Genomic DNA, 24,370 nt, shown 5'->3' with positions numbered 1-24,370 from the left:
GCCGCTTTCCCTGACGGTTTTGGCCGTCAGGAAAAAAATTGCCTGGGGTAGTGCATACAATCTAATTTAGCTACAAAAGAAAATAAACCAGTGTACCTAGGCATCATATGATGGGATGGTCAATTATAAAGCATGGCATTAATTATAAGCATCCTGCATATTACAGTGATTTATTTAAAACAATCTCTTAAAGCAGATTGGTCCCATTTTCTTTCCCATTCTCCAAGCATGTTGTTTGCACCCAAAATTGGCAAGTCCCAACTGTTCAGGGAAAACACGGCCTAGCCAATTTTCCGTTTTTGCAAATTTGTCAAACTACAAATTGAACTTTACCATTACATTCCTGTCATCTAGACAATCGAAATGCACATATATAACATTCGGTTTAAAATCTGGATGAGATAATTACGGTTTTGGGAAGATCCATGCCCATGGGAAACCAGCTATGCTGGTTTTGGTCGCCTAAAATCAAGTTGGATCGGAGCTGTATTCTGATACAGTTATGCTACCTCTTTAGATATAGGACCAGATTTTCATCAACACGTCTGCCGAGTCGGGCTCTTGCAAAACTTCCTCTTCTCTTTTTTTCCTATCCTTTTATCCTCAATGTAATAAGAAAATTAAATGTGTGGCGTGTGAGAGCTATATTATATAATCCATATTGTACAGCACCCAAAACAAATTTTTGGAGAAGGCAACATCCATCAATTAAGCAACAAAGTTGAGCAGTTACTTAGCTAATCTTCATACCTTTAAAAAAAAAAGAATTATGTCAAACTTTTCAAGTTCGAGGAGCATGTGCACGTGTCGGTCACCAATGGGAAGGAAGGAGAGTAAACCGAAGACAGAAGAGATACCGCGTACCAGCTTTAAAAAGGTCGCAGGTAGTCCTAATTTCCAAACCTACTAGGGTCATGTTTAGATTGCAAAAAATTTCAACCCGATAAATAGTAGCACTTTCGTCTTATTTGGTAAATATTGTCCAATCGTGAACCAACTAATCTCAAAAGATTCATCTCGTGATTTCGAACTAAACTGTGCAATTAGTTATTTTTTACCTACATTTAATACTCCATGCAAGCGGCTAAAAATTGATGTGATGGAAAGAGAGTGAAAAAACTTAGAATTTGAAGGTGATCTAAACACGGCCTAGAGTAAGGTGCAGATACCAATAACAAGGCATTTCTCTCTCCTTCTCCCCCTCTTTCTTCCTCTTATTCTCTCTCTACTAGCTAGTCTCCAGATCCAGCTGCTTCCTGATCGATCGGATTAGCTCAGCAGATTAATCTCCGAGCGAGCTCCGTGTGCCGTCATGGTTAGGGGAAAGACAGTTATCAAGCGGATCGAGGACAAGACGAGACGGCAGGTGACCTTCTCTAAACGGAGGAGTGGGCTGTTCAAGAAGGCTAGGGAGCTGGCCGTCCTCTGCGATGTGCAGATCGGCGTGCTCGTCTTCTCTAGCACAGGTCGCCTCTACGAGTACTCCAACACAAGGTGATATTTGATTGTTCTTGACATCCTGTTCCTGTTTCAACACCGCCCCCCCCCCCCCCCCCCCCACCCCACCCCACACACACCCACCAAGTATTCATACGATGAAACATCGTTCCACTAATCAAAACATTCTGATAAACTGTTCAATTCTCTTATGTACTTTTTTTTATCAGAAGCTCTCTTATGTATTTCGGACAGCGGACGAGCGGTAGCTCGGGTGGTAGCGTCTCCAGATTGGGAGTTCAACTCCCCACCAGTTTTGCTTATTGTAAAAAAAATCTCCTTGTCTGTCCCACGCCAAAGCACAAGTCTAAGGCCAGTCCAGTCTCACGAAAGCTGCGATGCCGCTGTGTAGGGGGCAGGGGTTCGAAGATTTTCTCGACCGACATGAGAAGGTCTTGTTCTTAAGCACAATGCCTGGGGGCTATCATACCCTCCGCGGGTCGAGTTTTTTTTTATGTATTTCAGACTACACGTATGATGTATGTGCTCTCCCTCCATCTATCATAAAAGTAATGCATATCTCGCTTTTCGAATAGTCAAACTTTTTTCAAGTTCATTTGACTAGATTTTTAAAAAAAATATTATCAACATTCGTATCACCAAATATGTTTATTATAAAAATAGAAAACCTAATGATATTTATTACGCATCATAAAAATTATATTTTTCTGTATATATATTTGATCAAGTATAAAACAAATAGCCACGGGCAATACAGTTTTTGTCGTACCTAGATGCACGCAACATTAGCTAACTAATGCAAGGGCAAATTATCACTTGAAAACATATTACTAGTGAGTTGAAGCAGTAACAACATAGTTTTTCCTATCTTAAGCCTTATTTGGATGTTATCGAATCCACCTCAATCCACATGTATTGAGGTGGATTAGTGTGGAATTTAGTTCAAGTTTCACTTCAATCCACCCCAACACATGTGGATTGATGTGAAAACAATAACATCCAAACAAGGCCTAATAAGTAATATGATTCATCCAGCTGATAACACTTAGCATATGTATGAACGTATATAATGAACTACAAGCTTTTATTGATAGGAAAACTGCTTAATCTTGTACTTGAATATAATGTCCGCAATATCATTGCAGGGATATGTATATATTCTGGAACAAAGATGGTCAAGGATAAAAAAATCAAATATATAGTTCTTTAATACTCCCTGATTAGAAAATAAATTTTATTTCACATAAAATAATATGCCAATTCTAGGGATATAATATCTTCCTTTAATTTCTCTCCATTTACCAGTGCAGTTGACAAGTTCTCATTTTGTTCTCTCATATTAAATTATCTGTTCAGATAGCAACTCTAGCATTGACCCTCAAATCGAAGCCCCTACTTAAGATTTGAGAACTAAATAAAAGACTGAAATTATAGAGAAAGCAAAACTATATATAATTCATTATAACTATCTACGTGTCTCAAAACCGAGCCGTAGTCATTAGACAAAGTAATCACTTTACTGTTGCCAATAGAAAGTCCACTTTTTTTATCAACTCGTCACTTTGTTTGTAATACAAAACATCATCTCATTAGCTTACCGTCAGTATTTGAGGTAATGAAGGTCATATTAGAAACTTACATAAATTCGTAACATTGCAACAAATTTACTCATTGTAATGTTAACTTCCTTCTATTATTTTCAACTAACAATTGTTTATTTGATCAAGTGACTTGCTTGCTCGTTGTGTTTGACCAGCACGAGATCTATTGTTGAAAGATACCAGGATATAAAAGATGGCAATCGACTCATGAGCACGAGCACTGAAACTAAGGTCATGTGCAATGCTATCAACTTTTAAGTTATTCTCATGCATTATTAGGTTCATATTGAGACATTACTTTTATGTTAGTATATAGTAGTAGGCAAAATTATCCCTAACTTCTTTGAATCCACATTATGCATGTGGTTCTTTTCACCTATTGATTTGTTAAGCCACGTGCTTAATAATTGATCTTAAGCAGCATCTATGTTTAAGAGTCCACAAAGCTCAGAATTGCTAAAATCAAGGTAGCCGGAGCAATCATATGTATGTGGCAACTTAGTAAACCTTTTTTCCACCGTAGACTTTTATATTATTATTGTTATCCTTAAAGAAAATTCACTACCAAAACCCTGCGACAAATCATATGGTGATACGACATTGCCTAATTTTTCTATGTTAGAAAAGAATATGTCAAAATATTCCTCACTAGATGATCCACCTCTATCACTATGACATGCCATCAGAGCATACGATGAACTCTAGTAAGCATGGCCAGCCGAACTTAGGTTTTCCATAGTTCCACTAGATGATCTGCTAGGCTCCCAAAGGTGCCATAGGATCATATGGTGGTGACCAGTACACATGGCCACCTTGAACTAGTTGCTACATAGTTCCACCAAATGATCTACCGGAGGTCACAAATACACCACTGGATCATATGGTGAAGACTAGAAACTTAGCCAGGCTATGAGTTCCAGTCACTACTAGAGAACAGACTTTAGAACGATGTCCCAATTTAGCATTAGCCTCGGCATTTTTTGCCCCCGGGACTAAAGGACCCTTTAGTCCCGGTTGGTAATACCAACCGGGACTAAAGGTCCCTGCCCAACGGTCGTCCGCGGGGCAGGGATCTTTAGTCCCGGTTTGGGTTATGCCCCGGGAATAAAGATTAATCTTTAGTCCCGGTTTGGACCCCTAACCGGGACTAATTATCCCGGCCTATAATTCTGCTCAATTCTTCCTCCCCGAGCCCGAGCCATTCCATTATTCAAACTCACTGCCTCTGTTCTTCAGCTTGCTGTTGTTCTTGCACTCTCCCCCTTCATTGGTGTTGCTCTTCGATTTAGGAGGTAACAAACTTAATCCTCTTATGTTTTATCAGTAGCTTATCTCATTTTACGATGTAGATGCATGTGTAACTTTATATGTTGGACTTTATTATGATTTTATATGTCATTTTTAGCTCAAAATCACATGATGATTTGCATATATGTTTGGATAAACAAAAGTTAAATTAGTTCATCAAAATCACGCCTCGCTCGTCCTCGCTGGAGCACGCGCCATTCTCGTCCCCGGTGGCTTACGTGGTCTTAGAATTAATTTTTCCATGAAATGAAAAACTTAGAAAATTGTTAGAAAATTGTAGAAAATCCGTACTAGTTGAACTTGCGGACCGTGTTCATCTCGGCGAGCATGTTCTCTGCCGAGCGGTAACGGACGTCAAGGAGGAGCTTTGATTCTACGAGGGAGAGCGGCAACGGTCGTGGAAGACCGTGTTCCCTTTCTCGTAGAATCGGAGCTCTTCCTTGGCCAAGTACGGTGCCGTCCGGTGAAGAAATGCTCGCCGAGATGATCACGTAAGCAAGGTCAACTAGTACGGATGGTTATTTATTGAAACATGTTTTTGAGCTATAATTTGATGGATATTTGAAAATATGAAATTTACACTAGTTTGCAAAAATAAGTATAGAAAGTAGATGACAACTGTTACTGGATCCTCGGCCTCTCGTTCGGTTGCGAAACGACTGAGGCCAGAACTCCCTCTCATTATCTGCGGCAAGTGTAAGCAGAAGATTGTGATGGAGTACCGAGTCAAGAGACAGGGACCCAACAAGGGTCGTGTTTTCTACAAGTGCCCGGATCGCGATGTGAGTTTCTTACGCATTTTATAATTATGGCTAATTGACCTGCTTTTCTTGAATATTTTTGACTAAATATTTTTTGGCTTTAATTTCAGTGGGAGGGCAATGGATGCGATGGTTGGTACTGGGAGGAAGATTATGCTACATACGTGCAGAATTTGGGTGCGCTTGAGGTAGCGGCTGCTGCTGATGCGGCAGTGAGCCAGCAGGAGAAGCTTATTGATATTCAACAGAAGAATGATTTGTCTGTTTTAGTTGCGTACGATCACAAAATAATTATGTTACTGAAGTGCATTGTAGTTTTAGTTTGTTTAGTGATAATTGGGATTGCTTACGTTGTAGCCAGGCTTAGTTAATTAATCAACCGTGTGTGTGTCATTTATGTTGTGTAATAAAATACTTAATTATGTTCAAGGTTTTCATAATTTGTCGTGTAATACAGATTATGTCACGCCATTGGATGTACAATGCCGATCGCCGCTCCCAAGACTTTATAGAGGGTTTGCACTATTTCTTAGGTGTGGCCGAGGCAAATAAGCGGGATGGTTTCATATGCTGTCCATGTGCCCTATGTAAGAATTTAAAGGAATATTCAAGCTCAATGAGTCTTCATTCACATTTGCTTAAGTCAGGTTTCATGTCAAACTATATATGTTGGACTAAGCATGGAGAAAGCGGGGTCATGATGGAGAAGGTTAAGGAGAAGATTTAGACATTGATGACATTATTGCTCAGTATGGTGCCTTTGATGATACTACAATAGGGGAAGATGAAGAAGAGGTAGCGGTAGAAGATGATCTCGGTGATGCTCTTGGCGATGCCATTCGTGATGCACAACAAGAATGGGAAAGTGAAAAAGAGAAAGTTAAGTTGGAGCGCATGCTTGAGGATCATAGGAAGTTGCTATACCCGACGGCCGAAGAGGGGCAAAAAAAGCTGGGTACAACACTGGAATTGCTACAGTGGAATGCAAAGAATGGTGTATCCGATAAGGCATTTGGGAATTTATTAAACCTTATAAAGAAGATGCTTCCGAAGCCAAATGAATTGCCCACCACTACGTACGAAGCAAAAAGGTTGTCTGCCCTTTGGGATTAAAAATCCAGAAGATACATGCATGTCCTAATGACTGTATCCTCTACCATGGCAATGAATACGAGAATTTGGATGAATGCCCGGTATGTAAAGCATCGCGGTATAAGATCAGGCACGATGATCCCGGTGACGTCGAGGGTGAACAACGTCCTAGAAAGAAAATCCCTGCCAAGGTTATGTGGTATGCTCCTATAATACCATGCTTAAAACGTTTGTTCAGAAATAAAGACCACGCAAAGTTGTTGCGGTGGTATAAAGAAGACCGTAAGGTAGACAATATGCTGAGACACCCAGCTGATGGGTCCCAGTGGAGAGCGATAGACAGAGAATTTTCAGAGTTTGCAAATGAGGCTAGAAACTTAAGGTTCGCCTTAAGTACAGATAGTATGAATCCTTTTGGACAGCAGAGCACTAGTCATAGCACTTGGCCACATAATTCTTTCTGGGAAAATAAATATAGTAGGAATTGAAGACAAGTCAGACATGTCAGAAGATTACGAAAGAAATGTCCGAATTCCACCCTTCATAGTGAAGAAAGATCCAAGCATCATGTTAAATGATGAAGACACTCCATGGTTACGACAAGATCATAACCAAGGGTCATACGTCAAGAAGAAATTCACTGTTGTGCCTGCATGATACAACGATGCATGTTTAATATATTATGTTTTAGAGACGGATATTATGTAATATGTTATGACTTCACAATCCTTATATAGGCCATTTTTTCATTTGAGATCTACAATTGTTGTTTTGGTCAACTTTCCATTTGAGAAAGTTTGGACGGTTCAAATTTGTGATTTTTAAATTTCGACGCCTACAAACTAGTTTTCGGAACCCTAGATTGTCTAAAATTGAAAAGTTTTGAATACCAAGTTTGTTCATATCATCAATATATACAATCCTTATATAGGCCATTTTTTCATTTGAGAAAGCTTGAACAAAATGTAGTTCAATTTTCACAAGTGTGTGACAGTTTTAGAAAGTCTATATGAGATTCAAGAAGTTGTGACTAGTGTTTGATAAAAATTTCTCAAATGGGAAAATGAGCTATGTAACAATTGTAGATCTTGCTGAGATGATCAAACTTGGTATTCAGAGTTTTTTCATCTGAGGTCATTTAGTGTCTCATTTGAGCAAGTTTGACCAAGTCAAATTTGGTCAAATGAAAAAACAACACTTTGACTCTAGTATTATGGACTCTAAATGACTTCGAATTGAAAAGTTTTGAATACCAAGTTTGTTAAACTCAAAAAGATCTACAATTGTTGTTTTGGTCAACTTTCCATTTGAGAAAGTTTGGACGGTTCAAATTTGTGATTTTTAAATTTCGACGCCTACAAACTAGTTTTCGGAACCCTAGATTGTCTAAAATTTAAAAGTTTTGAATACCAAGTTTGTTCATATCATCAATATCTACAATCCTTATATAGGTCATTTTTTCATTTGAGAAAGCTTGAACAAAATGTAGTTCAATTTTCACAAGTGTGTGACATAGTTTTAGATAGTCTATATGAGATTCAAGAAGTTGTGACTAGTGTTTGATAAAAATTTCTCAAATGGGAAAATGAGCTATGTAACAATTGTAGATCTTGCTGAGATGATCAAACTTGGTATTCAGAGTTTTTTCATCTGAGGTCATTTAGTGTCTCATTTGAGCAAGTTTGACCAAGTCAAATTTGGTCAAATGAAAAAACAACACTTTGACTCTAGTATTATGGACTCTAAATGACTTCGAATTGAAAAGTTTTGAATACAAAGTTTGTTAAACTCAAAAAGATCTACAATTGTTGTTTTGGTCAACTTTCCATTTGAGAAAGTTTGGACGGTTCAAATTTGTGATTTTTAAATTTCGACGCCTACAAACTAGTTTTCGGAACCCTAGATTATCTAAAATTTAAAAGTTTTGAATACCAAGTTTGTTCATATCATCAATATCTACAATCCTTATATAGACCATTTTTTCATTTGAAAAAGTTGTAGAACAAAAAATACTACATTTTCTTTATTTTTATAGGTTCAACAAAAATTTCCTGTCAATTTTGGTCAAAAACCGAGAAAAAATTGAAACATTGACGTTACAATAATGTGATAATAAATTTCCTATCGAATAATATTAGTTTTATTAATTTTAAGTTACAAATATATTTTTGCATTAACAAAATACTTTGTATTAGTCACATTTATATTCTATATTCATAAAAGAAATTAAAAACTTTAGGTTACAAAATTTTCCTATTTACAATAAATAATTAGTTAATCAATAGAATTTTTTAAAATAAATATTGCAAAGTATTGAAGTTGCTATGGAATTAATTGATTAACCTAGTATTAAACAAAATCAAAATCCCAGGTCTTTCCAAGTACGCTGGCGGGTTGGCAAAATTTTCAGGCCTTCAGTCCCGGCCCAGACCAAGAACCGGGACTAAAGGGTGGGCGGCAATTTCGGTGCCCGCCCAAAATACTTTTAGTCCCGGCTAGTAACACCAACCGGGACTAAAAACCCTTTAGTCCCGGCTTGTAAGGCGAGCCGGGACTAAAGGGTTGGGCCTTTAGTCCCGGTTGAGATTACCAGCCGGTACTAAATGACCTTTAGTCCCGGCTGGTGTTACCAGCCGGGACTAAAGGGTACCGGCCTATATATATCGACTTGTTCTGTTCATCTTCGATCTCGCGCGTCGTCTCTCCGATCCCATCTCCGCCGCCGCACCCGAGCTCGTCCTCGTCGTCGTCGAGCCCCGGGCCCGCCTCGTCGTCGATCCCGGCCTCGTCTGCCGTCGTCGAGCCCCGCCCGGCGGCCGTCGAGCTCGCCCGCACGCCCGGCCTCGTCTGCCGTGTCGTCGAGCCCCGCCCGCCCCGCCTCCGTCGAGCTCTCGCCCGCCCGCCCGGCCTCGTGATCTCAGCTGCCGTCGTCGAGCCCCGCCCGCCCAGCCTCGTCTGCCGTCGTCGAGCCCCGCCCGCCCGGCCTCGTCGTCGAACTCGCCCGCCCGCCCGACCTAGCTCGCTGCCGTCGTCGATTATAATGTTGGATTTTTAATTGTTTTTTAGATAATACTAATAAATAATATTTAGTAGTTTAGTTAGTTTTTTAGATAGTTTTTGATATATGTTAGTTAGATTTTTTAGTTAGTTAGATTTATTAGATAATTGATATATGTTACTTAGATTTTTTAGTTAGTTAGATTTATTAGATAATTGATATATGTTAGTTAGATTGTTAGTTGATATATGTTAGTTTTTTAGATAATTTTTTAGTTAGTTAGAATTTTTAAAATGTATTATCTATTACTAGTTTATCTAATTTCATGTTAGATTTATTTAATTGGATTTAGTAATTATATATTCTATCTCTCTCTCTCTATATATATATATATATCTAGAGAGAGATTCTATATGTGTATACATATGTACTTAATTATTTCTATATGTATATATACATGTACTTATTTTCATAAGTTGAGAGAGAGAGAAAATTGCATCTAGAGAGACATTCTATGTGTTATCACATGCATATCTAGAGATATAGACATATGCACTTATTTCTATGTGTTGAGAGAGAGAGAAAATATATTGTATCATTCTATGTGTATATATATACATGTACTTATTTCCATGTTTTTGGATCGAAAGTGTTTTTGATTCGATTCCAAAGCCTATACCTTATGTAATTCTTATGTTTATCCTTATGAAATATTATGTGTTATTATATTTAATTGGATTTAGTAATTCTATATGTGTTATCACATGTACTTATGTTATGTACCATAATAATTCTATCTATGTGTTATCTTGAAGATACAAATGGCTGCTCCGGATGATAACTTGAGTGATGACATAATGGCGGATATTATCAACGCCGGCACCAATGTGGATGTAGATGACACGAGTCAGTACTTTGCTGATTACGAGGATATCCTGAATATGCCGGTGGTTGAAGATCAACAAATTGTCGCGCAAGAAAATACTGGCGAGGTATATTCGATTATCTATCATCTCTTATAGATGCATGCGTACGTATATTTGTTGTTAATCGTTGTATTTCTACTCATGTAGCCGGTCTCTGGATCTACATCAACCACCGACAAAAGTAGGAAAGTCCGAGGGCCAAAAAAGCCATTAGAGGGCCGTTTCATAATATCAGAATTCGACACCGACACCGGCAAACCATTGGGACCACATGCTCAGACATATGTCAATCAATGTGGGTTCATTGTAAGGGATAGGATCCCAGTTAGTGCTCGTGAATGGAAGCAGAAGATATCCGCTCCTAATGTTAGTTTTGTATCTGATCGTGATAAGAACCTAGCTTGGAGAGATATCACTCAGCATTTCACATTACAAGCAAATGATGCTTTGAAGGAGCTAGTGAGGGATTGGACAATGAAGAAGATGGCAACATTGTTCCAGAGTTGGAAGAAGACATTGTATAAAAAGTTTATCTTGAAGAATGCTACGCCGAATTTCAATGCTAAGGCGTTTGTCAAGTTGGAGTCCCATTGGGATGCCTTCGTAGAATACAAGACATCTCAAGACAGTGAGGAACATGTGATGAGGAATCGGCAGAATGCCCGACAGAAGCAATACCATCATCGCATGGGATCAGGTGGTTATAGGAGTGCTATTCCCAAGTGGCAGAACCTAGAAGCAGAGATTACTGCCAAGGGAATCATACCTGAAACAATAGAAAAGAACCGGCCTCAACGCGCGAAGAATTGGTTCTACGCTCATGGGGGAAGCCTAGACCCAGACACTGGCAAGCTAATTTTCGGCCAAAAAATTGAGAGAGCAACACAGAGACTAGCTCGTGCTAGGGAAGAAGCTGATAGTGGTGTTTTCAAGCCCAACAGAGAGAAGGATGAATTAACATATGCCCTAGAGAATCCCGAACACGGTGGTCGAACAAGAGGCTATGGGGCGGTTCCATGGCTACACGCATTCCCAGCAGACAAGGATACCTACAGAAGCCGCCAGAGAAAGAAGGATGAGGAGGCAGAACGAATTCGTGCATTGGAGCAATTTGTTGATGAGTCACGACAAGCATTGCTTGAATCACGTGAACGAGAAAAATCTCTTGAGGCAAGAATGCAGGAGGAGATCAAGAGGCAAGTGCAGCTAGCAATGAGTCAAATGCAATCGCAATCAACACCGGAAGTCACCATTAGCCCCGTTGGTCAGATGAAAAGCAGTTGTGCTTCTACGGAGCTACCAGTTATTCAAGACGACGCTGGGTTGCGCTTCCCTGTTGATGACATTACCGAGCCTCTAACAAAATGTGAGCTGCACATTCCAGATGGTAATGCATCAATCATGGTGGCTGTCGGGGTTGTATCTCCAATAGACCGAACGAAGACACCAAGAATCCATGGGTCAGTTATTCAACCTGGATATGCTAGCGTCTCGGTCGATAGAGTGCTCAAAGGTTACAGCAATGTTCCTCTTGACATTGAAGGCGGTGATGGGGAGAAGACACTAGGAGAAACAGAGAAGACATTTATTCAATGGCGCAAACGCTTCATCATCATTCCTGGGGCGCCACCGCTTCCCCTACCTCACCCTAGGTACGAATGAAAGTGAATGAAATATTATTTTCCATTAATTTTCTATTGGCTTCAAAAATAATTGACACACAAATTGTTTTTATAGCAGGGTCTCTCCCCAGCCTAGCCTAATCATTCATTCCCCATCTCATCACAGCGTCGCGGGGGGCGAGACGACTTCATCCCCACGGCGATCGCCAACTCCTACACCGGCCCCATCGCCTCCACAACGATCTCCAACTCCTACACCGGCCCCACCGCCTCCACAACGATCTCCAACATCTCCACGCCGGTCTCCACCAACACCGGCCTCAGAGCTCCAAAGAATACAAGACACCAGTATTGGCTTCATTGATCCTTATATCGTATTCAAAACCGGTATTATTATCAAGGAGCGATGGGTATCTGGAGCACAGGAGAATATCATGATGTTCTTCATGAAGCAGCACGACAAGACAACAATACTTTTCTCGTACAACTTTGAGTAAGTGTTAATAATAATGTAGTCTACACATTTTATGTAATATCAATACAACTTATATGCATGTACGTGTGTGTATAAACCAATGCAGTTTTCACTGGATACTCATTGTCATTGAGTTAAACTCAAGTCGGTTACTAATCTTTGACTCGTTGAGAAAAGAACGGGCACTATACCAAGATATGATAGACATTATCCAGGGGTAATTTCGATCTCTCGCGCACAACTATTATTGAATAGACTTTACCATAATTTATTAACGATCGTACATTATTGGTCGCACAGGGTTTGGAAAGAGTTTATTCGGCAACATCGCAAGGATTGCAAGGCACCACTTAATGTAGTTGAAATACCAGTAAGTTGTACTATATACACTTCCCCACGTGTTTAATTACTATATCGTACTTCAATTTACGTGTGAGATGATGAGAATAATCTTCTTCTCGTACAGTGGTGTTTGCGGCAGGAACCAGGTAATAACTTGTGTGGATACTACGTTTGTGAATTTATCACTGCGCACATAAGAAGAACTCCTGAAGATGTCCTCAGAGTACGTATATATCAATTTTTATTTATTTTTAAATGAATATATATACATATATGTGTATTAATACTTTTCCTTTTATTTCAAATGCAAGACTGAATGGTTGAAACGAAGGGTCATGCAAAAAGACCATCTGAAAGCAGTTCAAGAGTCAATAGCAGGATATCTTCTAGAAAAAGTGCTAAATCCCAACGGCGAGTTCTACTTTGATCTTAAGGAATAAATGATGTAAATTAAATGTTTATTGATATCGTTATTTTCGAGAACAAGATTATGAAAGTGTTGTATATATACATATATATATATATATCTATAATATATATAGTTTCATACTTTATTCGAATATAATAATGCTCAAGATGAGAATTAGATGTAATTATATGCATGCGTGTATTTATATTAGCAACGTAGAATACGTACATAAAAACATATTATATATTAAACAAATACGTGTAACTGAACTGAAAACAAATTAAACAAAAAAAAAAGAAAAAGAAAAGGAACCTTTAGTCCCGGTTGGGGTTACCAACCGGGACTAAAGGGTGAACCATTAGTCCCGGTTGGTAACCCCAACCGGGACTAAAGGGTGCGCCAGGTTCGCTCGGCTGGAGGGCCTTTAGTCCCGGTTGGTGTTACCAACCGGGACTAAAGGTCCCTCTTTAATCCCGGCTCGATGACCCGGGACTGAAGGTTCCACCTTTAGTCCCGGGATCGTTGTCCCGGCGCGGTAACTGGGACTAAAGGCTGTTACCGCCCGGGACAACATGTCCATTCTGTAGTAGTGAGTCTTGCATAGTGCCATAGGATCATCTGTTGCCTTTGAATGATTGAAACGGTGCACAATCTAGTGGACTTTCTGCCTCTATCTTAAGCCGAACATTGTCCAATTTAATTTCTTTGAGATCCATCTGAAATTCTCCATCTGTTACAGCCACTTGTGAAATGATTTGGTATGAGTTACTCATTTTGTTTGCATACGGTTGCTCTAAAATTCAAATTTCCATTAAGCTACTCGTTGTCAATCCCTCTTAATAGTACAACCAAAGATGAAAGAAAGACCTAATTTTAAATCCAAGTGCCTCCCAAGACCAAGTATGCACTTAGACACTATATAGTCTATAGCCTTTAAGGATATCCTTGCATCCATATTTAGTTCAATTCACCGGGGACAAGAAAACTATGTGAGCTCAAATTTGACTAATCATTTGTTAATTACCTACAAAAAAAGTTAGCCACATACCCTTGTATTCATCAATCACTGAAAACCAAAATTGGGCCTCGATGAGTTAAATCTACCTCTTTTTGGTGATTCATGACAACACAAGTCCAACACATGATAATAATTTAAAGGTTTGGGCCTCCTTGCTTTCCAACAATCACTTGTCTCAACAATACAAATGTAGAATGAACCCCTAAAACAAGTCTCATTGACATGATATATAGTATAACAATAAAGCACAACTAGTCACACAAGAGTATAGGTTAGCTAGGCAAGCAACATGTGCAAGAAGTACATATAACCAAGAGAAACCAACAAAGAGCTAAAGACCTATCTACCCCTCTAAACTCCCCTAAATCTCTCACCTCTCCTCTTTAACATCAAAGGACCAAAAACTAAGTGACAAATGTTGATAGAAGATGCGCATCTATAGTCTGGGGAGTCACAATGTATTATGAGATGTCCTTATAATCATCTTTTGAATCTTTTGTGTTCTCGCTTAGACTAGAGTCTCCTGAATGTACTTCTCAAAATCCTTCGGAATAGTAGACTCTTTACCAAAAGCATGTAGAAGCTCTAGCTGAATGGACTCTTGAATTGTGGATACAAAAACAGACTCAGTGTTTGTAGGCTTCTATGTAGTCTGGACAAGCTTAGCATGAACAATGGTGGCCTTGGTAGTGATACATGAAGTAGCAACACAAGCCATCGGAGCAGTTGAGGAATCCTAAAGGAGGAGTCACTGACAGATCATCTGAGTCAGGTGAGATAGTGCTATAGGGTGTCAAACAACCTAAAGATAGACGTTCAAACTAAAGGCTGTTTGGTAAGAGAGGGAACATTGATACAAGTATAATGTCCAATGTATGGTCCTGGGGAATCTGAACAAGAGGAGGTCCTATATTAAGTCCAATAGTAAACTAAGGAGCCATCAAGCCAAACTCTAAGCCCTACTGCTAAAAGAACAAGATATGAGGAGCTGCAAACGGCAGGGTTGCACTATAAGAGAGTGAGATGTCATAGCCTAAACTGAGGTATGGCCTAAGCTGAGTGTTCTATTGGTTGTCTTTGTCCTCACAGTTTTGATCAATCAACAAGTTAGGATACAGTACGGGTATTGAATGAGTGGATTCAGATATAAATTATCCATTTAGTATCTAAGTCCCTTCGGTTGGATATGTTGGAACAAGACACATGTCTGGGGCAGATTTTTCTATTTCATTAGCCACATAAACCATGGCAGGATTAGGGTACACATAGGAGTAGCAAACTTGCAACTTAAGAAAGGATTACAACATATTCTGAAGTAGATGTTAAGTAGATGCTAAAGCAAGATAATAAGATAAGGTGCTGACATATGCACCAACTACTCCTAAGATAAGCATCCTAGATAGATAGGCACAAGACTTATGCTTTCATTCTCCCCCTAAGTCTTGTGTGGCGCCTTCTAGGGAATTTGAGCCATCCCAATTCTGGCGCGAAGCTCCTAGAACTTGACCCGCCCAAGAGACTTGGTCAGGAAGTTGGCAAGCTAATGCTAGGTGTTGATGTTGTTGGCTCGGACACTCCCCTAATCCAAGTAGCACCTGATGAAGTGGTACTTGACTTGGATGTGCTTGTTGAGTTCATGGAAGACGAGGTTCTTTGCCAAGGCCAGAGCGGACTTGCTAGTGGCAGCGATGTACTCTGCCTCATAACTGGATAGAGCCACCACCTGCTGCATGACTGACTGCCAGCTGTCAAGCACTTGCCAAGGAAGAACAGAGTTATGCTCGTGCTCTTGCTCGTGTCGATGTCGCCAGCATGGTCGCTATTGCTATAGCCAATGAAGTACGCAGCGCCGAGACACCTCGAGTAGTGCAAGCCTTAGTCGGAGGTACCCGCGATGTACCATAGGATCCTCTTGACGGCCTGCTGATGCTCCGTCTTAGGTCGCTGCATGAACCGACTGACGTAGCCGGCGGTGAACGCCAAGTCCGACCGCATGTGGACGAGGTAGCGAAGGTTGCCCACAATGCACCGGTACTGCGTGGTGTCAACCTCCTCCGACGTGTTGTCGCGGCTCAACTTCAGCCTCTCCTACATGGAAGTGTGGGCTAGGTTGCAGTTAGTGAGCCCGCCCAGCTTGACGATGTGCTTGGCGTAGGCGATCTGGCGGAGAGAGATGCCGGAGCTGTCCTGGTGGACCTCGATCGCCAGGTAGAAGGAGAGTAACCCATAGAAGAACAAGGCTCTAGATACTATTTGTTGGAACAAGATACAGGTTTGGGGCAGATTTTTCTATTTCATTAGCCACATAAACCGTGGCAGGATTGGGGTACATATAGGAGTAGTAAACTTGCAACTTAAGAAAGGATTACAACATATCTAAAAGTAGATGCTAAGTAGATCATTATCTAAAAAAAGATGCTAAGTAGATGCTAAAGTAAGATAAGAAGATAAGGTGCTGACATATGCACCAACTACTCCTAAGATAAGCATCCTAGATTGATAGGCACAAGACTTATGCTTTCAGGATATTCTTTTTAGAAATATTCATACCATTTACACCCCTAATCACGATACAATTAACAGCTCTCATTTTTTTGCCTTTCGGTTAATTATGGCCTTTTACGGTTGGAGTGTTAATTTTGCAAAAGTAGTACACACATTTCTTCAATTACATTTCCGTTTTCGGTGTTTATTTTACAAACTAAGATATAAACTGTATGCTTCTTTGCTGTCTGTTACTGCATGCAGTTTTGGCAAGCTGAGGCAAGAAACTTGAGGCAACAACTGCATAACTTACATGAAAGTCATATGTATGACCCCTTCCCATCCCCCTAGCCCCACCTCGCCTCCCCTTTGAATTATACAGATGTGCAGTGTTTTCGAACTAACAAGAATATTTCAGTGTGCATCCACTACTCGACAATGTGGTTTTAATTATAAGTGTGAAGAAGAAGAAGAAGAAAGTACTATTTACCTTTCCCCAACAACATGCTTCGAGTAGCAGTAGCGGGGCTCGAGCCCACCCCGCCCCGGTGCTAGATCCGCCTCATAGGAGTAAAAAAACAAGGATATAGCAGTGAAGCATTATTCCAACCTAAGTCCATAAGTGCTATAAAATTTACTCTGAGCGGATAGATGCTTTCTTCCATTATCCATACTTCATTCTATTCATTGCCCACGAGAAATGCTGACAAGATAGAGTCAACCTTTTCTAATTCTAGGGTCAGACATCCTAGGACCTGCCTTATAGAAAACAAGGACGACCGACGTATAGTGCACAACTGCACAACGATAATGTTGAAAATCTATCTTTGAGAAATAGATGGCTTTGTATGATAACAAACGAGAGCATCAACATAGATAAAAGGCAACCAAAAGCTGACTGTCCATTTTTTTTATACTGAAGGTTACATACATCAGGAAGTCGAAACACGCTAATCCAAATCTAAGAGAAACTTAAATTTTACTTTGGTGTTTAATAAAGTTGGAATGATGCGATGTCTCAATAAGCTATACTGCAGGCAATTGCTGGGACAAAATCTTTCTGGCCTGGAAGTAGAAGAGTTGAAAAATTTAGAGAACCAGCTGGAAATGAGCCTCCATAACATTCGGCAAAAGAAGGTAATATCTGCTTCCCGATGTGGAGATCAAGCACCAGATGAATGTAGTTGACACCTCTCTTCCCAGGATAACCTAGTAATCAATCAAATTCAAGAGTTGAAAAAGAAGGTTAGTTGATCTATCTAGTTTCATCATAACCACTTTGTTAAAAATATTATGGTCGACTCTCCCAAGTCCCAAATTGAATTTCAGGAAAACATTATGCTTCAAGAATACGAGGAACTACAGCATCATTTTGACATCAATCGCCAAGAGAACATGAATTTGCAGAAAAAGGTGGGATCTTATTATAACAAGTATTATGGAAAACCCAAAATAGAAATATCCTTCTAAAAGTTTTTAAACAAACTTGAACCAGGGTAAATTCTCCCCTAAGATATGTCATTAACAAAAATCTCAACCACAGGGTTAAGAAAAGGCCATGAAACCCCAGCTATTATGTAGCAGGAGTGACCCTGTAGGTCCAAAAATAACTCCCCTACCACAGCACCATGCACATATTAGTTCTCAATATTTGTTGCAAGATGTAATCCAATTTTGTTTCTTAGGTACACAGACAAGGAGTGGATGAGGGAGATAAAAGTTCTGCTACTGAGTACAACATTGCTGGTCTAGATGAGGATTTAACTTCAGTTCGTCTGGAGCTAAACCTACCGCACAGCACGTAGCCAAAGAGAAACTGGAGTAACCAACAATGGGGTAAGTGTGTTTTCATGCTGACCTGACAACCCTTTTTTTTTTGTTTGATATCAGTGCATATCAAATAATATGTTGACCAGTCACTGAAATTTCAGACGGCTTTGACTGCGTTGAATGGGAGAATCACGAGCAGACTTACAAGCTGGAAACTGGAGTTTGGCTTTACCATTACTACAGGCGCCATATCAACAGTCCTACAAATGTTCAAGTTCAAGTACCATGAAAACAATTGCATGAATTGTACTCATCTCAGTATCATTTGAACACATTTGACCATAATATTTCAGTATGATTGTTGGAAAGTCTATTATGTATTGTCCAGTAAAAAAATGGTATACCTGTCAAAGCATGGATGAAACTTGTGAAGTATCTGAGTCAGCAGGTGTAAGATTCATCTAGTAAAGTTTTACATCCATAAGTGTATTCATCATACTCATACACACTTCCGGCATAGAGTCTGCAGGTTACCCATTGCATAAACATCTTTTATGAACAAGTTGTTCTTTTATTCCTGTTGAGTAATTTCTAATTTTTCATAACTTTACAACAAGATGCCAATTTTTTAATAGGTGTTTTTTGAGCATCCGCCGGACACGTGGTCAGAACGAACCAGGAGCGGATTTCGGTGTGGCCCAAATCCCCTCTTATAACCCCTCATGAATTTCCATGGCCCATCCTATCTTACCATGGAATGGCCCTAGTAGTCATTGGCCCACCAGCGAAGATCTATCACCGCCAGCTAAAGCACGCCTACTGCCCTTCTCACGCATTCCTCTCTCTTGCGTCTGCCCGAGCGGCCCGTCCAGCCGTCCTAACTGCCTCCTTTCCAATTCCTCGCTGGCTTGCTCGGTGACCATACCCTATACTAGCACGGCACCGTCGGCCTGTGTGACGAGCGGCGGCGTTTAGCCTCGGATAGTCAGATCCATGAATCCACCACTAGTGCTGTCGTACCCAATTTTAAAGACAAAATTAAATATAAAATCATATGTGTTCACGAAACAATCACACACATATAGCGACAAATTACAATAGTATCAAGAGATAATGCTTTATTATATAACGAAGAACATTATTACATAGAGAAAAGATATTTATCATAGTAGCAGAAATACACATTCTAATCTTTAAGTGAAGCCTCCAGAGCCACAGGGACAGTTGACTGGGGTAACATATGCCTAGCACTCCTCTGAAACTTAACCAAGCTTCACCTTCTGTTACCCATCTAGGATTTTTCCAAAATTATTGAAAGTAAAGCAAACGTAGGTACATCTTGTACTCAATAATTATAACATGGGGTTCATGAGGCTCAAAAAGTAGACACTGGTTTAACTGTAGTTAACTTTTACTGAGTCATAATTTTAAGCAATTGAGTAACAACAAGTTTATCCAAAGTCCATATAAACACATGATAAGGTAAACATGAATAATGAATAGCATAAACAATTAACCATCAATGATCATCTATTCCATAAGGAGTCTATCGGTGTTTCGAGTAAACACCAACGAGTAAATTTTTAATATTGCGCGTCTGGCTCGGATGGTGTGCTAAGAGGACACGAGGTTTATATTGGTTCGAGTAGAATGTCCCTACGTCTAGTTCATTGCTGCTGCTCGTGTTACTAGCACTAAAAGTTTGTAGTAGGGGCTACAAATGGGCGAGAGAGGGATAGGTCCCAAGTCTCTGGTGGAAAGAACGAATGGGTGCCGAGAGCTCGGTCGCTACTCGGCTATGTGTTGGAGGTTCGATGGGTTTGTCGGTCAGATGATCAGATGAGTCGATCGTCCGATGATCCGATGCTAGTGGTTTCGATGCGGTGTGTTGCGATGAGTTCTGGTGCGATGCCCTTTATGGGACGCCCTGCTTTCCCTTTTATAGGCCAAGGGGAAGCAGGGGTTATAGCGGAGGAAGAGAGGAGAACGAGGAGGAGAGGAAGCCCTTCCGGGTCGTCAAGCCCTTCTTTTCCTTCATGCGGGTCCCTCCGGCCCTGTAGACGTCAACAGGGACAGCTTCTCGTCGCAGCCCTGTCCATCACTGGGGCCACGTGTAGGCGTCGTCTGCCGGTCATGGCGCTCCACTCCGTCCTAGCGGACATCGTGGTGGACTGATGTGTTCGTCAGTGTTTGTACGGGGATTAGGCAGAACAGCACTGATACACCTGATGTTGTTCCTAACGTGAACTCCCAGGCATGGCCCATCGTGGGCCGCAGGTTACATCGAGGCGTGCTAGTATTTTCCCTGGCGTCAGAGCTTTGATCCTGGCCCATACGCCTAGACCTGGAGTGGTTGGCGGCGGTATGGGCCTCCGTCGGGTGAGGCAGAGCCAGTCCCCAAAGGTTGAGTGAGGCGGAGCCCACGGCCTTGGTGTTGGGCGAGGCGGAGCCAGTCCCTAGATGTCAGGCAAGGCGGAGCCTGCGGCCTCGGTGTCGGGCGAGGTGGAGCCCGCCTTCAGAGGTCGAGCGAGGCAGAGCCCGCGGCCTTAGTGTCGGGAGAAGCGAATCCTGCCCCCAGGGGTCGGGCGAGACGGAGCCCGCCCTCAGGGGTCGGGCGAGGCAGAGCCCACAGCCTCGGTGTCGGGTGAGGCGAAGTCCACCTTCAGAGGTTGGGCGAGGCAGAGCCCACGACCTCGGTGTCGGGCGAAGCGGATCCCGCCCCTGGGGGTTCGGGCATGGCAGAGCTCGCCCTCAGGGGTCGAGCGAGGCAGAGCCCGTGGCCTCGGTGTCGGGCGAGGCGGAGCTAACCCTCAGAGGTCGGGTGAGGCAGATCACACGTCCTTGGGGCCGGGCGAGGCAGAGCCTACGTACCTGGGGGTCGGTTGGATCTATAGTCGCACCCTTGACTACCTGGATGGATTAACGTTTGATGACCATTAGCCCCTCCTCCTCAGGTACCCTAGTATTGGTCCCCGACAGTAGCCCCCGAGCCTTCGGAGGAGTAGAATACTCCTTCGGAGGCTTTTCCGAATAGGAGGACTTTGAGGGCTTTGGACTTCTTTTGTCGCCCACGGCGTGACATGGGGACGGTGGTTCCCTTTCGTTGAGATAGAACCCTTCGTGGGTATGGCTATGAGATTTGGTGGGTTGGAAAAGGTCTTTCTTGATTGGGGCCTCGGTATCCAATTCACGAGCTAGGGTCAGCTGGTGACCGACTCCAGATTCTCAGCGGTTAATCCATATAGTTCTCGGGTCCGTTTGACCAGTCCTGAGGGCTCTCTGCCTTTCTTTGAGGAAAAACCATGGATCATATCCGGTCGAGACTCGAACGTGGGCCAGGATGCCCGCAGCGCTTGTGCGCCTGGGTGCCAGTTGCTAGTGGGTCCATCCATTTCTACTTCCTTACCTTGAAGGTGCCCGGAGCGGTTGTGCAACCCGTTTGATGGGCCAAGCTTCGAACTCCTAGGCCCAGATGGGCCGTGGAAGTGTTTTTAGATCCGTATTCCTCGTGCTTGTGATGAGTCATGGCCCATCCGGAGAAGCAAAACGTCCGGCGAGTTTTCTAAGGGAATGGACAGAGATTGCATGTGCACGTCCTGTGGCGAGATGTTGTGGCAGATCGTGGCAGGCGCGGAGATCTAGGAGGACAGTTGGTTTCCTCGCATCCGTCGCCCCTATAAAACCAAAGGGTCCACCCCCCGGATTCCATACCTTGCCTTCTTGCCTCTGCATCTGCAACTGTCGCTGCCAATTGCTTAGGCTTCCTGCATCCGCGTCCCTGCCACTATCGAGCTCGTATCCACCCACCCCAATCTTCAATGGACCTGTGGTGCCGCTCTGACATCACCTTCCAGCGCATGGAGGGCCTCGTCCGTTGCGGTCTTCTCCTCGCGCAGACCTCGGCTGAGGAGTGGCTGCTGCCCGACAAGGAGGATCTATCGTCATCGCTCGATGGCTACGTGGTGTCGTTCGCCCACTTCCATGAGTATGGGTTCATGACCCCTGCCCACAGATTTCTTCGAGGGCTGCTGCACTACTACAAGATCGAGCTGCAGCATCTCAACCCTAATGGGATCCAACACATGGCGGCGTTCATCACCCTGTGCGAGGGATTCCTAGGGATCAGCCCCACTTCGATCTGTGGAGGCACTTCTTCGCCATCACCCTCCAGAAGAGGAGGGAGAAGAGCGGCAGGCAGGAGCTGCACATGCCGATGGGGTGCACCAGCATCTAGCTCCGGAACAACCGGGTCGGCGAGTACCCGTCGATGTGGCTATCAACGTCCAACAAAGGGTGGCACTTGCAGTGATTCTACCTCAAGAACGACACCGCAGCCCCTCTGTCGGAGTTCACTGGGCGCCTGATCGAAGAGGCCCCGGTGTCATGGAGGAAGTGGGGCGTCCCGGAGAAGGACAAGAAGAGGATCCAGGACCACATTGCCGCCATCCACATCCTCAAGGAGAACAGCTGGAATTGGTCAGGCATCATTAGGACCTACCATGCAAGGAGGGTGGCACCATTGATGATGCGCATGGTCCCACTGTACACGGTGGCGCCCGAGGTGTCGTTCGACAGAACGGCGCTCGCCGAGGGGGCGCTCCCCAACTCCGAGATCATGCAACGGATCAAGGATGCAATGGAGCCCTCGCGGGATGACTCAGGTTCCCCCTTGATTTCATCTTCCTGGTGCCAGGGCATCTTCCGATGCGGCCGGAACTAGGCTACGTCGTCTTTGTAAGCTGCCCCTCTTCATACCTCCTTTTCAATTGATTTCTCGACCTCTTGATACTAACTTTGAGAGGGGTAGGACCAGCCGAGGGACCTCATCTTCATGGATCACCCGGCTCTATTGCCGAGGGATTCGTCTGTGAGGGCGGTGAGTCGTGCCGAGGGTGAGCGGCTGAGGAAGGCGAAGGAGGACAAGAAGAGGAAGGTGTAGCGGAAGCTGCAGGCGCAAGAATGGGGGGAGGACACCGATAGTGACGATGTTGATGGTGATGGCAATGACAACGAGGTAACCGACGATGTCAAGTGGGACATCCGAGAGAACAAGGAAGCACTGACGGGTATTGGTTCGTCCTTGTAGGAGTCAGGACCCTTTCCGTTCCATGGAGGGGAGGGTACGTTCGGGGAGCCAGCGGAGGCGGGATGTACCGTCGGCCTCCCTTAGGAGTCAACAGGGGCAAGCGGCTCTGCCGCTAGGCCCAAGATGCCGGCGGAGGTGGGCGGCTCTGCTGCCGTGCCCATGAGTCAAGGGGAGCGACCCCTCTACCTAGGAGCAGGGGGTGGGCTTGAAATGGCCCCGCCCCGACGAGGCAGAGTAGAGGTCTGAGGGTTCACCCCCCAAACGTATCTCCTACTCGATGGCACTGAGGTAAGTTATCAGTTCCCCTGTTTTTCTCTATTTTGGATGGATTTCATCATGACTTATGCTTTTTGTCCCTTGAAGCGTCGGCAGTCAGCGCAATCCATTGGCGCTGGCACCAAAGAAGAGCATCGCCCTCCAATTGAGGCGGCAACCATCGGCTAGTGTCACGCCCATTTCGGGTGGGAGCAGTGCCAGTGTGACCGCGTCGTCGGCCAATCGGATGCTGCCCATGGTGGTGCCCATGCCCTTGGTGGGACGGGCAGACGCGGGGGCTCAAGGGATGCCTCTAGAGGTCGCGGAGCAGCAGGCGATGGCCGTGATACTGCTGCCGACGACCGGGCGGAAGGGGCTGCCGACCGTGCTTGTGGCGCTAACTGCGACGGGTGTGGCACAACCGGCCATGACCCCTCCGGCGTAGGTGGAGGTGGCGGCGGCTATGGTAGGCAGGCCATAGCCGGGGGCTATCGTGGTGGCGCCTGAGGCACCGGAGTGGCCAGCTTCATGGGCAGCCCAGGCGATGGAGTTTGGCATGGGCTGGATGGAGGGGGACATGGCCGAGGGGTCCCCGAAGGTCATGGTGCTGGGAGAGGGGTCGGCGTCCGTACCGCTGTCCTCTTTCATCGCCAGAGGGGGCATCCCGATGGGAACATCGCGGCGAGAGGGCTCAGCGGCACTTGGAGCTGGCGGGGAGTCATCTCGGGCCCTGATGTTGGTGGGCGCTAACTCGCCTGCGTGGGG

General features: G+C 43.5%; 1 protein-coding gene across 1 annotated transcript; it reads left to right on the top strand.

Moving 5' to 3' along the window:
- The first annotated feature begins 1,312 nt into the window (after nucleotides 1–1,312).
- LOC136484055 (MADS-box transcription factor 27-like) lies at nucleotides 1,313–22,984 on the top strand. Its single transcript, XM_066481219.1, has 8 exons — nucleotides 1,313–1,494; nucleotides 3,215–3,290; nucleotides 16,759–16,820; nucleotides 17,532–17,631; nucleotides 17,698–17,739; nucleotides 17,824–17,907; nucleotides 18,180–18,263; nucleotides 22,586–22,984. The coding sequence occupies exons 1-8, from the start codon at nucleotides 1,313–1,315 to the stop codon at nucleotides 22,982–22,984; spliced, it is 1,029 nt and encodes a 342-aa protein (XP_066337316.1).
- The last annotated feature ends 1,386 nt before the right edge of the window (nucleotides 22,985–24,370 follow it).

Source organism: Miscanthus floridulus, chromosome 9, assembly GCF_019320115.1.
Source record: "Miscanthus floridulus cultivar M001 chromosome 9, ASM1932011v1, whole genome shotgun sequence".
Classification (NCBI taxonomy): Eukaryota; Viridiplantae; Streptophyta; class Magnoliopsida; order Poales; family Poaceae; genus Miscanthus; species Miscanthus floridulus.
Note: the sequence above shows the minus strand (reverse complement) of the source record. Positions and strands in the feature narration are given on the sequence as shown.

What these genes read in the sequence shown, in the direction of transcription:
- LOC136484055 (XM_066481219.1), top strand. Translation starts at nt 1,313, where the DNA reads ATGGTTAGGGGAAAGACAGTTATCAAGCGGATCGAGGACAAGACGAGA. An exon ending in TACGAGTACTCCAACACAAG is followed by an intron (nt 1,495 to 3,214) that starts GTGATATTTGAT and finishes GTGTTTGACCAG; the next exon opens with CACGAGATCTATTGTTGAAA. An exon ending in GCACGAGCACTGAAACTAAG is followed by an intron (nt 3,291 to 16,758) that starts GTCATGTGCAAT and finishes TACTGCATGCAG; the next exon opens with TTTTGGCAAGCTGAGGCAAG.